This window comes from Trachurus trachurus (genome assembly GCF_905171665.1).
Source record: "Trachurus trachurus genome assembly, chromosome: 10".
NCBI lineage: Eukaryota > Metazoa > Chordata > Actinopteri > Carangiformes > Carangidae > Trachurus > Trachurus trachurus.
In genome coordinates this window covers 14424746-14441017 of record NC_139894.1, presented here as the reverse complement: position 1 = coordinate 14441017, position 16272 = coordinate 14424746, and the positions used below count along the sequence as shown (strand labels likewise).

Genomic DNA, 16272 nt, shown 5'->3' with positions numbered 1-16272 from the left:
TTATAGTATATTAAATTATTATATTAAGGCTTTATTAAGGCTTTTCCATGATAGTACAGTCAAGAGCGACAGGAAATGGGGAGGCAGAGAGAGGGGGAATGACACGCAGGAAAGGGCCATCCAATGCGGGATTCGAACCAGGGCCGCCTGCACGAGAACTATAGCCTCAACACATAGGGCGCCTGTTTCCCAAAGAACTAGCCTCTTAAAATCAACACAATAACATGGGCATCAAAAACCACATGAAAACTGAATTTAAAGCAAGATCTCTCTTTTATTTGTGCATAATGGCAACTGATTCAAAGCCTCCAGCAGGTTACGCAGCGAAGTCCGTAAGTGTAAACAGTTGACTGGCAGTTCATGCCTTCACTGTCAAGAAACTCCACACTTTGCGGGGGGTTGGGGTGCGGGATGGGCGGTGGGTTGTTGCGGTGGTGTTGATATCATCATCATTTATACGTCTTCATGTGCCACAGTCCGTCATTCAGATAGTGAACGTTCTCAATTCCAATTCCCTTGTTGACTTTTTCTCTGTTTGCAAAGAGACGAGATCAGATCAGATGAAGACAACAGCAAATACAGATTTTTTTTGTTTCCGTGAACAGGACTTACATGCTATCTGCAGACATCTTCATAACGCCAACACAAAGTGCATGTTGTTTTCCCTCTGCCATTATGGCCTGCATTCTCTTGTTAAGGACAAACTGGTTTATTTGTGACTTTAAATAGCTGCTCGTGCTGTCAGACTATTCCCTGAGTATTTTGAATTGTTTTGTGTATGAGTGTAAAACAATAGAATAGAAATATATTCATCTCTATGGCTCAGAACCATTCAACACATGTATGAACCATCTCAAGGGCCCCAGAAACACAACACTATTACAACAGCTGGAATGATAAGTCAATTGACAGAAAATAAACTGACAATAAGTTTGATAGTTGATTACCTCCAAGTCTTTTTACCAACTCATCAAATGTAAGTATTTCCAAGTGTGTCAGTTTTCTGTCATAGTGAACTTAACATGTCTTGAGTTTTTAACAGCTGCTTAGACAAAAAAAGTAACTTGAATATGAGATAATGAATGGGAACAAATAATTGTCAGCCATTAATGAAGTGTTGCTTGGTTATTGTTGGTTAGATTACTCCTAAATGTATAACAATAACAATCAACCAATCCAAAATAATTGAGGCCTTGTAACTAGATCTTTATTTGAATGGTGTAAACTTTCTCACAAATCTGTAAAGTCAGAAATGATATAACGTGAACCTGGGGTTTATGTGGGCTCTGGGGCAGATAATACTCCAGCATCATGTACAAAAGGATACAACTACTGTGTCAGCATCAGCTGGGTGGAGTTTAGCGCCTGGTGACGTCAGTCCGGGACACATGATGTTGGCTCCACTTAAGACAAATTTAATGGCCCCTTTGTCTACTTGCTGGTGTGGAAGAATGAAAGGATCTATGAAAAGAGGAGTAAGTTCGTTATAAATATGAGGAAATCCAATGGCAACAGTCAATGAGTTAGCAATAGTGAAGCTTACATTTATGCAACAGTCTGAGGGTTGGGTAGAACGGTCCTTCTCTCTGTCTGAAGAAAAGCAGCTCTCCATTCACTGTCAGGATTTCAATATGTTCATGGCTGGAGGGGTTAAAAAGGTGAAAAACATATATAACAAAGAGACAGTGTGTATGACATTGGTGAGAAAAATTGAAATCAGGGATCATACCATCTCACTATTTTGACAGGATCCTTTTTTGGCATTATGTGATTGAGCCATGTCTCGATGTCAGGAAACTGGTCCAGCAGCTGATTTTTGATGCCTTTGATCACTGATGTCTTCAGCTGGATGCAGTTAGACACATTCTCCTTCTCATCAAATCTGAAATAAAAGATATGCAACATGAAGGTCATGAGGTGTGTGTGTGTAACTAAGACCTGTAGGGAAATATGGGAAGTGGACCCTGACACAAATCTGGCTAAAGTGAGCACTAAAATGATGACGTTGAAGGTCATCCTGCAACAAAAATACCATTTCCAACAGCATGAACCATTGGTATTCAGCAGTTTTAAAATGATGTCATTCCACAAAATAAGTGCTTATTCTTTGGACATGTGAAATACATTTTTCTGGTTGCATTTCTGTGTTTCTACACAGGTAGGGTTTAAAATTAAGCTTTTTCACTCGTGTTTTCACACAGTGAAGGATGTGGATAATTCCAACACTGCAATATTACTTTCATCACAGAGGAGACCATTGTGAGATCTGTGGCTACAGAAGAGCTACATTTAGTATTACTGATTATACGAATCCACGTAGCTATGAGACTCTATTTTTCAAAGTCAATGCACTCTAGCTGGAGTAGGGATTTGCCTGTGTGGTTTCAATTGTCTCAAGATGACACGACTTGATTATGATTTCTGGATTTACGGCGTCATTGTCTTGATCAGACCCATTCAGCTTTTCATCTGTCTCGCACCTTTTCTGATGCAACAACACCAGGTAATTTCATTCAATGTAATAGTTCATGTCAACTTGTCTAACTGCCTGTGGAGATGAACTATCAAGATTTCTAGTCAGATAGCATTAGCCACCTAGCTACGGCTAGCTAATGCTACAACATGGAAATAACTCTGCAGCAACGTACTTTTTGAACATCCTCGTTGGTCGCCGTTAGCGTGGTCCTCAATCGCGACAGAACTTTTTCCGCACTTACTGCACCGGGTCGGAAGTGGCAAACACAAGTAAGTAACAAAATACAAAGAATGTATTAAGTAATGCTAAGGTAGTTTCCACGCCTGTTTATCAGTGACGGGCCAGCGGCAGTGTTAAGAGTTGCGTCATTTTACGACGGTTCGTGACTTCACCCGGCAGGTCAGGCTGAATTCGACGGTCGCCAAGGTAACAGAAACATGTAGTAAAAAACTGTAGTGGTGTTAAACCTTTTACAGACAATAATATGTTGTTTAGGTTATTTTAGTTTTGGCTTTCTTATTAGGGGGGAAAAAACGAGAGAGAGAGATAAATTAATAAAAAGATACTAAGAGATAAGTAGCAAACATACAGTTTATTTTGAATTGGAGGTCTATCTAGTACATTCATATGGAAATAATAAGGGTGTTTTTTTCTTCTTTCAGAAATCAATGTACATTTTATTTTATTTTAATGTTTATTTAACAGGGACGATACATACAACATTGCCACAAAGAATGAAAAATGCGATGCATACAAGACGTCTAGCTTCAGCTAATTTGCAGTCTTTGTCCCTGGTCAGGCTAAAGAAGGATAAAATATACTGAATACAATAAGTGCAATAATACAAATACAGTGAATAATACAGTGAATAGTTATCATGAATAAATAAACACAGCTACAAAATTTAGATTAAGAAATTGCACAAATTAAATACATTAAACATTAGTAAATTGCTGTATTGACAGTGACATTCACATACTTTGTATATTTAAACTCCTTCATATCAGGGCAAAAAGTATGTGTAATTGCAGAGGCATGTTGAGTGGACTTTATCACCAAAAGAAGACTGCTATTGTTCTTATGTACATATGGCGTTGGTCTGGCATATGTACACGTGTAGCTAGAAGTTACAGTATGTCACTCCAGCAGCTAAAATACAGCAGTTAAAATGCTGCCCCATAAATAGATTATATTTTATACTATGTCACAACATAAATAACAGGCTTTTGGCAATTTAGAAGTATTTTGTTTATATATGCAGGAGTTTTAGTCGTACTGAAGTAATGGTTTATTAACTTTATTTGTTGCACATCATTTACACACAAAAAAAACAGGTGCTGAGATGACATCAGTAATGTGCTGGGGGATAGCATCAGAAAGGGAAATAACCTAACCATAACCTGACCTGAAAAAAACAAGGACAAAGCTAACATAACTTTTATTATCAACCTTATTATTTTAATGGCAAAATTTCATATTCACAAATGTAAGTTCATTAAAAAAAAACCTTCCTTTACTGCTTTTAACAGTGAGCTCAAGCAATACATAACCTCCATCAAATTTTCAAACAACCAGAAAGCGATTAAGACTATCAATATATGTGAAAACTTGAAAATTTTGTTGTAAACTTATAAGTTCACCCTGGCGTATAATATAAATGTGCTTTAGTAAGTGCATGTTACCATGAAAAACTATTTTTGTACTGTGAAACAAAGTTTTGAATAAAAAAAAAAAAATATATTAAAAAAAAAGAAAAAAAAGAAAGGGAAATAACACAAATAAAAAAATAATAAGAAATAGGATAGTAATTAAAGCAAATACCAAATAATAATGACAAGAAAAAATAATAGTGCGAATATTCAACGCCAGACAAAATAATGAATGAAAAGAGAGTAGTGCAAAAACATAATTCAGAACGTGTTTAGTGCAACCACAATAAGTCGGGCGCCATCTTGTGTCCGGAGCGGTCACAGCGCAGGAGTCGGTTAAAAAAAGAATGAAAAAAACACGCTTGTGCAAAAAGTACTTTTGTACAAAGTACTTCCGGTGAGGTCACCAACTAGCTTTTTATGAGCGATTCTCCCCGTGTGTACTTACGTGTGTTTTACTATGATGTGAGGGAATATATATGTATATATTTTTAACGATAGCCAACATTTCTTTTTGTAAATATTTTTTTCTTTAACGACCGCTTCAATTAACGGCTCCAACTGAAACGACTGCACAACGCGGTTTAGACAAGAGAGGCAAAAAAAAGAGGAAGCAATAGCCAACCATCTTTCTTCTCCTGCCAGCAATAACAAGAAAGAGAGACCAGAGAGCTAGATTCAAGTAGAGCTGAATAGTTATAGCAATTTATTATCTGGTTGTTTTTTTTATATATATAATACCAGATAAAGCTCCTCGTGTGAAACCTCTCCGCGTTTGACGTAGCTTCAAGCTCTCCGACACTGAGCTCCTCCTGCCCTCTCCGGCAAACCTGCAAGTTTCGGGATCAGAAGAAGACTGGGCTGTGAAAGAATTAGTATTCCCGTTTTTTCATGTTTCCAACAGGTTTATCTTCCCCTAACCCCCCACCACCGCCAACCCAGGAGGCTAGACCAGCGGCTACTGATGTCAAAAACGACAGCGGTAACATCACATCTCCGAAGAAGAGGAAAATAAACGGCTCAGAGAGGGAAGACACTACTGACACGATCTCCCCCTCGCCTCCCAAGACCCTGAATTCCTCCTCTTCTTCTTCTTCCTCCTCCTCCTCCTCCTCCTGTTCTCCCACTCCGCTTCACATTCAGAAGAAGTTGAGGTTTGAGGATTCAGTGGATTTCATTGGACTGGATGTGAAAATGGCTGAGGAGGCTGCCGCTGCTGCTGCTGCTGCTGCCGCTGCTGCCGCCGCCGCCGCTGCTGCTGCTTCATGCTCCAATAACAAAAGCAAAGCCGTGTTTCTGCCCGGTGGCGTGGGGCACCATGCAAACGGACTGACGAAAACCGCAGGATCCGGCACCTTCTCCAACAGTAAACCCGGTGCTGCCAAGAAACTAGTCATCAAGAACTTCAAAGGTAGCAGCAGCAGATGATGATGCACTGTGGTGTGTGGTGGATGATGTGATAACAAGCTCCCAAAAAAAAAACAATCAATGTCAACAAAATACAACTTAATTTCAACTGTTAATAAGCTCTGTGAGGCTGCCCTTAATTGGCACTGCATTGAAATATTCATAAATAGAGATAATAGAGGGTTTGTAATTGTCTTTACTGGACCTAAAGTTGTCCACTATGATTTCAGGAGTTTACTTGATTCAATGGGTTATGGTTCAACCTATTACTATGAACTGGAGCTGCAACTATCAGCTGTTTTCTTTACCAAATAATCAGCTGATCACTTTCTGAATCAATACGTTTCTATCTTAACAGCCAGGAAATAGTGGAGAAAAAAAACAAATACCTGATATAGTTTCCCTCCAACCAGAGTGACGGTCCAAAACTCATATGTATTCAGTTTACAGTTCAGTTCATGTTTGGGTTTGTCGCTTGATTTTCTGTATTAGATATTTAGACTTGGAGTTGACACAAACTATTTCTCCAAATTATCGTTAAAAAAGTAAAAAAAATGAGTTCCTAAAATTGAATCTGAAAAGATCAGTGCAGTCTTCAGATGTCTAGAATTATACTATCACAAATGAGCTCTTAGCAACCCAAAATCCAGGTGATATTACATATGAATAACATAATACAGTAACAGTTAAGTGGGCAAAATGGATAAATTGTTATTTTAAAAATGCCATATTGATGGGGTCTTTTACACTCAGAAATAGACAGCATTGTGCATGCCAGTGTTTCATTGATAAAAAAAAATGTTGTTATTGTTAATGCAAATGTCTCATATTTATGTCAACATCACCGAGCTCTACTTTAAATAGAAGCACACACAGTTGTTTTAAAATAGCTCTGCTGACACTGGTGACACAGCACGATGGTCCAGAGAGGTCCACTTTCTGCAAGACATTCAATGCCTGCAGAAGTTGACAGCGTTGTCAGAACATTGTGTGTTTTTTGTTTTTGCAGAAAAGCCCAAGTTGCCTGAGAACTACACACAGGAGACCTGGCAGAAGCTGAAGGAGGCGGTGGAGGCCATACAGAACAGCACTTCAATCAAGTACAATCTAGAGGAGCTCTACCAGGTATGTTGACTTCTCAGAGGAAGCTCACATTGGATAGCATGTTCTTTGCACCTTGCACTGATGTAGAAACACTAATTTTTTTACCCTTTTTTTTGTCCCCATCAGGCTGTTGAGAACCTATGCTCCCATAAGATATCTGCCAAGCTTTACAAACAGTTGAGGGCCGTGTGTGAAGACCACATCAAGGCACAGATCGATCAATTCAGAGAATATCCTTTACAGTTTATCAACAGGTATTTGTATTAGTTTATCCATCTGTGCCAGATTCCTTGAATGAATGAATCCCCATTTTTGCCTTAACGCTGTTCTCACGGACGCCCTGGACAGTGTGCTCTTCCTCAAGAAAATTGACAAGTGCTGGCAAGATCACTGCAGACAAATGGTATGTTGTATTACTTCAGTAAGTAAACTGGTAGTGTGCTACATCCATTGAGGGTCTGTCACTTTCCATGCAGTTTGTTTGTAATTTACATTTCACGTTTAAAGGAGTATTCCAACAGCATAGTTTTTTTTTAGTTTGTTAAAGGTGTACAGAAAAGAAAATTGAATTTGAGCCCACTTTGGGTGATAAAATTAATGTGATAACTCATCTTTCAGACGATGTAGGCCAAACTTTGTGCAAAATTCTATTTTTGAGTAAATCCGGGATGAAAGTGTGTATTTTTTTTTTCGCATTGGATAATGCAGGCGCACAGATTATACGTCAGCCTGTACACGATTCACCAGCCACTGATATTGGATCCGTAATCCGTCATTCAACGTCTGAGACACGCACACACACGGAGCTCGGGCTCGCCCCAAGCTTTGAATATCCCGCCCGCTCGATAACGACCAATCAAATTCGTTTTCCTCACTCGGGTAAACTCGTGTTGCAGCTCGTGACAACTCGGCGCGACAAACAGGACAAACGGCCATTTCTGTACACCTTTAAAGTTGGGGAACTTATGAAAGACCTATAATGAAAGACTAATCAAGCTATTCTCACTTTTTGTTCCTTGTGTGGCTTTGTAGCACATATGAAGAATTTTAGCACTATTTGTTGGACTTTATACCCCAATCACATGAAGCCAAGGGCAGCTCCAGCAGTGTATTATAATTAATGTATAATGTGACTTGGCATGCAATAACTTGTCACACCCCACAGAAAAATGTCAATGTCAGTGAGAAACTCAGATTGTAGTAGCAACTCCACAACCCCATTTGTAACACAGGCTGTCTGTTCAGTTGTGCCGTACTCCCTTTGACATATAAATTGAACTTGAGGTGTGAAATTGATGGAATATCCCTTTAATCTGGTCAAAGAAGATGTGTAAATCAAAAATGTCAACGGTGTTTCCTGCTCATTTTGGATGTTTTTCATTGTTCCACAGATCATGATTAGGAGTATATTTTTGTTTTTGGACCGCACCTATGTTTTACAAAATTCAATGCTGCCATCAATCTGGTGAGTGATCCGTTGCGTTAACGGCTGTACAATGGTACGAGTGTGATGTTATCTGTTTAAAGTGGGTGTTGAACAACAAGCATCTCTGATCCGCAGGGATATGGGTCTGGAGCTGTTCAGGTTCTACATCATCAGCGATCTGAAGGTCCAGAGTAAAACAATCGATGGGATTCTGCTGCTCATAGAGAGGGAGCGAAATGGAGAGGCGATAGACCGCAGTCTGCTGAGGAGCCTGCTGAGCATGCTCTCTGACCTGCAGGTAACTTTCATTATTACCTTAACAATGATCCAGATATGAAGTGACAAATTTGTTAACATTAGAAAAAAACCCCACATTGCTTGGATTTCAAAGAAAAGTGTTGTTTCGTCGGCTTCATTGTCAGTGATTATCAAATGCACCGGCTTGTGATGAGCCGTCAGTTTCGTGTTGACAAATGGATTTAATAAAACCTGTTCTCTCCATGCCTGACAGATTTATCAAGACTCCTTTGAGCAGCGCTTTTTGGAGGAAACTAATCGCCTGTACGCTGCAGAGGGACAGAGGCTGATGCAAGAGAGAGAGGTGATTTTATATGCACATTTTGCATTTTGTTGGTGGAATTTCAAGGACTAGCTATTCAAATACAGACAATGTCATTCCTACATGGTTAGGGCTCATACAACTTGTCACACAAAAATCAGGATGGGAAGTCTTAACTTTATCATCTGTAATTATATACTGAGTATTGTTTGATTGGTTGGACAAAACAAGCCAAACTCATCTAAGTGGTTTGGGCCTTAGGCAATCATAATGGGAATTCTTAAACAAAACAATATTTGAATCGTACACTACAATGTTATGGCTCATACATTTAGGCAACCAAAATGGGTTTGGCCTGAGTACCTCTGAAAAAGATGGAAAGGAAGCATGTTGTGCTCATGTTGAAAAAATATGCAATCTAACCACACTGACATGAAACCACAAAAGAAAATCTTTCATACCAGAGAAAAATAACCCAAATGTTTCCGTAGATGAGAATGCAGTACAGGCACAGTAAACATTGTGTTCTGAGTGAAGGCTTTTATGTCCGTTTGAAAACCTTTTACTTGATGGAAAAAAAACAAAAAAAACAATTGAAATTCATTCATTTTGCAACTGATGGCTCTGCTTATTCGCTGATGCATCAGAACTGAGTCATATTTTCACTCTTATCTCTAATGTCTCTGGTCTTGATCCAATGGGTGGACAGCTCAGAGTTTAATGTTTTCCTCCAGCTGTAAAAACACAGAGCGTGTTACGGTATTCACACAATAAAATTAGGTGCAGCTTATTAAGTTTAAGCACTAATATGTAAAATCTAGATCCCTCAAGACTGTAATAACAGAATTTATTTGATCATAGATGGGCAGTTCAGATAATATGTTACATTAATCGCTCTTCTTCTTAGTTCTTGGATTCAAAGTGTGATGCTTGTTCTAGTTGTTATTGCGAAGGCTACAGCCCCTCTGATCTTTATCCAGTCCTTCGCATGCAGATATCAGCTAATTCAGTACACCTAACTAAAAATAATGCAGTCTGATATAGTCCTATAGTAAATTGTCCTTCTTGAAGCATTTAAGGTTCAGTTTTATTCCACAACCACTTTGGAGAGCTGTTGATCATCCATTTCTATTGATTTCCGCTTGTGTTATGTTAGCCTATATGCATTAGCTACATTTAGATGGACGCTATTGGGGTGTATTGGAGAAAATATGTTACTCAAAACATCTAATACATTTATTAAATATATTCTCAGTGTAAACGTCACTGTTTTCCTCTTATTTGTAGGTACCAGAATATCTCCATCACGTCAACAAGCGCTTGGAGGAGGAAGCGGACAGAGTCATCACATATCTAGACCAGAGTACACAGTGAGTGTTGGACTGTACTACTCCTGCTCGCAATTTCTCACTGACAGAGACACATTTGTAACCTGAGTATTTTTGCCCACTTAGAAAACCACTCATTGCTACTGTGGAGAAGCAGTTGTTGGGTGAACATCTCAGTGCAACTCTACAGAAAGGTAAACAACACTGTTTATGAGTGATTACATGGCATTGCAGCAGTAAATAAACGTCTAAGATGTATTTGACATGCAGCTTTCCTGTCTGTCTGAATGTTGTTTCTGACCTCTGACTTCCTGTTATTGTAAACTTCCAGGTCTGACTCACCTGCTCGATGAGAACAGAATTCAGGATCTTTCTCTTCTCTATCAACTCTTCAGTCGAGTGCGAGGTGGTGTTCAGGTCCTCCTGCAACACTGGATAGAGTACATAAAGGTATGACATCAACAGTGATCCAATACTGAATGGAGGGTGAAGGTGCTGAACACTGATAACCGTTTTTTTTTTTCTCCCCCAAATCAACATCTAGGCTTTTGGAAGCACAATCGTAATCAATCCAGAAAAAGACAAAACCATGGTGCAGGAGTTGCTGGACTTTAAAGACAAGGTGGATCACATCATAGACATCTGCTTCATGAAGAACGAGAAGTTTGTCAACGCCATGAAAGAGGCTTTTGAAACATTCATTAACAAACGGCCAAATAAACCCGCAGAGCTCATTGGTTAGTAGCTGGGCATCTCCCCCCTTTTCTAAAATGGTCACATAATAATCTTCAAGAAATAAACATGCTCTACCAATCTGCTTCTGTTTCACAGCAAAACATGTCGATTCAAAACTAAGGGCAGGAAACAAAGAGGCAACAGATGAAGAACTGGAAAAGATGTTGGATAAGATCATGATTATCTTTAGATTCATCTATGGTAACATTTTCATCTACTGTCACATTTGTTTCAGTTTAGTTGTTCTCCCTCTCTGTGAATGGTCCTAATGTCATACTGTCCTGTCTTTGAAGGTAAAGATGTTTTTGAGGCCTTCTACAAAAAGGATCTGGCCAAGAGGTTGTTGGTTGGAAAGAGCGCCTCTGTAGACGCGGAAAAATCGATGTTGTCAAAGCTGAAACATGGTCAGTTTTTCATTAATGTGACATGAATAAGAAAATGGGAATCTTTGAATCTGAGCCTCGATTGACTGGTGAATTTCTGGTGTTTCGTCAGAATGTGGAGCAGCGTTCACAAGTAAACTGGAGGGGATGTTCAAGGACATGGAGCTTTCTAAAGACATCATGGTGCAGTTCAAACAGGTAAGAACAACTACAGCGAGTTAAACCTTTAAGAAAATGCACATGACATCAGTTTCAGACTTGACTGAAGCAGAGTTGGCACATGAATATCATTTACGTCTCATTTGTCTCCCTGCAGTATATGCAGTGCCAAAACATTCCTGGCAACATTGAGCTGACTGTTAACATCCTCACTATGGGTTACTGGCCAACCTACGTCCCAATGGAGGTGCACCTGCCTCCTGAGGTTAGTGCTGCGCAAATATTGAATTTTTTTTTTTTTTTTTTTTTTTTACAACATGCCGTTTTTATACCGCATCATGTAATAAATGTGCTCTGGTGGTGCTTCGTAACACCTCTATTATCTTTGTCCAGATGGTGCGACTGCAGGAGATCTTCAAGACCTTCTACCTGGGCAAACACAGCGGCAGGAAGTTGCAGTGGCAATCAACACTAGGTCATTGTGTCTTAAAAGCTGAATTTAAGGAGGTAGACAACAACTTTCTAAGAATACTGTCGTGTTTTGTTCCCTAAGTGAATAAAGATAAACGTTAATTGTTCTCTTTGATTTTACTCACTAAAGGGCAGAAAGGAGCTGCAGGTGTCACTTTTCCAAACACTTGTGCTACTGATGTTTAATGAAGGAGAGGAGTTCAGTCTGGAGGAGATCAAACTGGCAACGGGAATAGGTTTGTATCATCACGTCGGTTTGGCTCAAACAGCAGAAATAGGTGCTGTGATGTAGTCTCCATTCAGCACCGCTGATATAAAACACTACTTGTTTCTGTTGTTTAACAGAGGACAGTGAACTGCGTCGGACGCTGCAGTCGCTCGCGTGTGGAAAAGCACGAGTCCTTACCAAACTCCCAAAAAGCAAAGATGTAGAGGATGGGGACAAGTTTTCCTGCAACGACGACTTCAAACACAAGCTCTTCAGGATCAAAATTAACCAGATCCAGATGAAAGAAACGGTACTGCTGTTGGCAGACACTTGTTTCCACATTTTCGATATTGTAAAAGATACTGGGAAATGATTTTACTTGGATTTTTTAACCTCAGGTGGAGGAACAAGCCAGCACCACAGAACGGGTCTTTCAGGATCGTCAGTACCAGATCGATGCGGCCATTGTGCGGATCATGAAGATGAGGAAGACTCTGAGCCATAATCTCTTGATGTCCGAGGTGTACAACCAGCTCAAGTTCCCCGTCAAGGTAATAACACTGGATTTATAACAACAACAAAATGAAGTGATCCCATTGTGATTCGTGTTCTTCATGTTTGCACATACTGTATACCGTACATAAAAATACACAAGCCCTTTTTATTAGGATCCCTTTTCAGGTTTTCTAAACAGTTGTGACCACAGACTTATGATACTTACATTTTCAGTGGTCTGTGCTGGACAAGCCATGAATTGAGGACAGTTTCTAAATCTGTTGAGACATATCTTTGAAATTGCTATTACCTATCATAAAAAGTTTATTTATGTCAGTAATTCAATTCAAAACGTGAAACTAATACATTACATAGATCCATTACACACAGAACCCTAAAAAAAAAAAGCATTTTTTTTTTTTTTTTTAATTTAACAGACAACAACAACAAAGTAACACAGGAACCGGACAAAAAAAGACAAACTCAACAAGCAAAAAGGAAAGGAGAGAGAAAAGAGAGAGAGAGGGGAAAAAAAGAAAAAAAAAAAATATATATATATATATATAAATAAATAAAATAAAATAAAAGTTTGCGTGTATCAGTGTGTGTGTGTGTGCGTGTGTGTGTGTGTATGTGTGCGTGTGTGTATGTGTGCGTGTGTGTATGTGTGCGTGTGTGTGTGTGTGGGCCTATAATCTGGTATTTGATATGGTACGAGTGACAATGATACGATAATGATGATGATCATAATAATAGTAATAATAGTTATGGGGGTGACACCTATGATAATAGACATGAGAACGAAAATAACAAAAATAATTCCACATATACATCACACCAGTAACAAAAATGACAATAGCAAATTGTTGTGAGTAAGGAGTGTAAGGAGTGTGGAAGAGGGGAGGGCTATGGGGTGTTAGATAGGTGAGTTTACTAAGTCTAAGTTTGCGGGGTGTCGTCTGTCACAGGAACCCCGTGGGCAGGGGGCGGCCAGCGGCCACCCAACCCCCCCAGACCCTCATTATCCCACCGCCCCCAGCTGACCGGCGGCAACGCCCCTTTGCCCCTCGTTCTTGCATTTGGTGTGTTTGTGGTGCATTAAAAACAGAGGGCTTGTGGTGCATTAAAAAAAAAAGAGTGGAGGGGATGGAGGTTTTTTTTTTTTTTTTTTTTTTTTTTTTTCCCCTTGTGTGTGTGTTTCCCCTTTCCCCTCTTTCCCTCCTCTTTTTTTTATAGTGGTGTGTGGTGTGGAGAGAGCATGGGGGGGGGGGGGCATCGCCAAAAAAAAGCATTTTTAATATGGAAATGTTGGCCTTCTGAAAATATGTCCATTTATATGCACTCAATATTTGGTTGGGGATATTTGACTACTTGAAGTACTAGAAATTGACTTTTACATGATATTCTAGTTTATTGAGATGCACAGTATAAATATAGTTTTTAAATAAATGAAAGTAACCTGAAATTTAAGTTAATTACAGTATATCTAGGAGTGCACAGGTTGTCTAAATTGTGTCACCTGGACACAAGCTACAGGTCACATTATCTGACCGTCCTGTTGGAGTCTCTTTTTTTTTCTTTTCTTTTTTGCGAGAATGAGTAAACTTGTTTTTCTGGAGAGTGCCTTGGCTAACACCAATTAATTTTTCTATCAGTGAGTTGACATGGACTTGAGTATCCCGGTTCTGAGAAATATCCCATTTATGATCATATTCAGGGTACCACGCTGACATGCACACAGAGAAACCTGGGGCTGTATTTATGAAGCTTCTTAGAATTACTCCTAAAAACACTGCTACTGTAAGAGTTGACTTATGAGTGAAAAAGAAATTGCGAGACAGGGTTGTTTTCGAGGCAAATGCAGAGACTGCTTGCCGAAAAACTGCCCCCGACAGGAACACGCATCAGTGGTTTTGCATGAATTTACCTCTAAAACAACTCTGTCTCGTAACGTTCCGTTATTATCTCGTAGCGTGGTGAATGTGCAGCTCACAACTTGTCCACCAGAGTGTTTTGGAGTTGTTGGATTGTGTATTTGATGAGTTTGATGAGGGAAACCAAGAAATCCCATGAGCCTCTGCGCCGCCGCTCTAAAAATAGCTCACACAGACAATTAAAGGTAACGAACCTACTACTATGACTATAGGGATTATGGCGATGGGCCAATTTGCCAAAATGTTGAACTATCCCTTTAATGAAACTCATTTATCATGTCCTGTAATCTGCTTGGAGGGCTATCCCTGGTTTGGCTACAATAGGATCCCAGCTCCCAGAGCTTCGGGGGGAGTTGGTATTTGCATTAAAAACACTGTATTTGAAGACTACGAAGTGGACCTTGTGGACAAAACCACTGATGGCGTGATTGGATTGCATTTGAGCATCACTTCATGGAATAGTTTTTATTGTTAAGTTTTAGAGGAAGACTAAATTCCACAAATTCTCAGCACCTAAGACTAAAACGGCGCTCTAAGACGCTTGATAAATACGGCCCTTGGTTATTTTAGTCCATGTAAACACACATGGACACTCAAGTGTAAGAACAACCAAAGACGCTGACCTGTGCCCCGTGTGTTTATTTCTGCCTCTTCTCTTCCAGCCTGCTGACCTGAAGAAGAGGATAGAGTCTCTTATCGACAGGGACTATATGGAGCGTGACAAGGAGAACTCCAACCAGTATAACTATGTGGCTTAACGAAAGAAAGAAAGAAAAAAAGAAACGACAGAGAAAAGGAGATGCAGATGGTCTAGTCAGGCTGAAAGCTGCTCTTGAGTGATCGGTCTCTAAAATATTTTGCTCCAGTGGATGTTAACCATTATCATCTTCAACCTAGCGACCGACAAGTGAATGGATACTGCTCCACAGGATTTTTTGTCAGGGGTCTTGTGATCCTGTGGACTGCATGCCCATTGAAAAGAGAATATTGTCCATATTTCTCAATGCCTCTGAGAGAGTTGGGCGACTGTGGACAGACAAAGAAGACACAGATGTGTTCCGTTTGCTCTTTTTTTTTCTTTTTTTTTTTAAATGGAGAGGAAAAATATTTATTTTCAAACCTAGATTCTTCTTTGTCCATAGTTTGAATCAATATGCTCTTTGTTATCAAGTCACTTTTTTTCTCTCTTTTTGTTCACTCAGTATCCCAAGCAAATGCTGACTCACCTAACAATGCTCTAAATGTACCACACTTTGGAGGAAAGAAAGAAAAGGATCAAAAAAATTAATCTGATGCTTGTTTCTTCAGCCAGTGTCAAATGTGGGACTATTGGACTAACATTCAGATTAGACAACTTTTTTTTGCAATATTTGTGTCAAATGTGTGATCCTGCAGCAAAGTTTAAACTTTTTAAGGCCCTGTAGCCATTTGACAAAGCTGGTGATCATGAACACACAAAGCAGTCAAAGCAGAGTTTGTGCCAAAAAAAAAAAAAGGAGCACTTCTTTTGTTATAGGGTGTATTCAAGCTGCTAAACAGTTCAGTTGTTCAAGTATATACATTTTAGTTTCTCATTTGTTTTTTTCTTTGTATGTGTTTGTACATACTTCACAAAAGTGACATGAGCCCATCAGACAGTCAACCGCTTTTTCTTTTTTCTTTTTTTTTTTTTGGTTTTTGTAAACCCTTAGAAAAGTATACCAAAAGCACAACGCCATCAAGAGCCCATTTCCCCACCTTCACTGGTGTCACACCACATGCATACACTATATTTTTTTGTAAGTCTCCATGTGGGGCTTGCGCGCCTTTGCCGGAAAGTGGAAGTGGATCCCCTCAAAACATGAGGAAAAATATGATTAATGATTAGACATGCCCTTGTTTGTATGAGTCTGTTAGATTTATTGCTTCAGATTAAAATAACTGTTTCAATCAGATTTT

General features: G+C 39.3%; 2 protein-coding genes across 2 annotated transcripts; one reads left to right on the top strand and one right to left on the bottom strand.

Annotated features, from left to right (window-relative positions):
- Positions 1 to 260: 260 nt before the first annotated feature.
- On the bottom strand, positions 261 to 2849 carry mcts1 (MCTS1 re-initiation and release factor). The gene is made up of 6 exons (XM_083980879.1): positions 2649 to 2849; positions 1730 to 1882; positions 1544 to 1641; positions 1328 to 1461; positions 613 to 680; positions 261 to 531 (listed from the first exon to the last, which is right to left on the bottom strand). The coding sequence occupies exons 1-6, from the start codon at positions 2657 to 2659 to the stop codon at positions 450 to 452; spliced, it is 546 nt and encodes a 181-aa protein (XP_083837005.1). The 5' UTR covers positions 2660 to 2849; the 3' UTR covers positions 261 to 449.
- A 1688-nt stretch (positions 2850 to 4537) lies between these two features.
- On the top strand, positions 4538 to 16212 carry cul4b (cullin 4B). The gene is made up of 20 exons (XM_083980746.1): positions 4538 to 5536; positions 6542 to 6657; positions 6763 to 6866; positions 6970 to 7039; positions 8028 to 8101; positions 8198 to 8360; positions 8574 to 8663; positions 9909 to 9991; positions 10076 to 10143; positions 10281 to 10399; positions 10494 to 10686; positions 10781 to 10885; positions 10978 to 11088; positions 11180 to 11265; positions 11384 to 11491; positions 11620 to 11733; positions 11828 to 11933; positions 12043 to 12215; positions 12304 to 12456; positions 14997 to 16212. The coding sequence occupies exons 1-20, from the start codon at positions 5017 to 5019 to the stop codon at positions 15090 to 15092; spliced, it is 2652 nt and encodes an 883-aa protein (XP_083836872.1). The 5' UTR covers positions 4538 to 5016; the 3' UTR covers positions 15093 to 16212.
- The last annotated feature ends 60 nt before the right edge of the window (positions 16213 to 16272 follow it).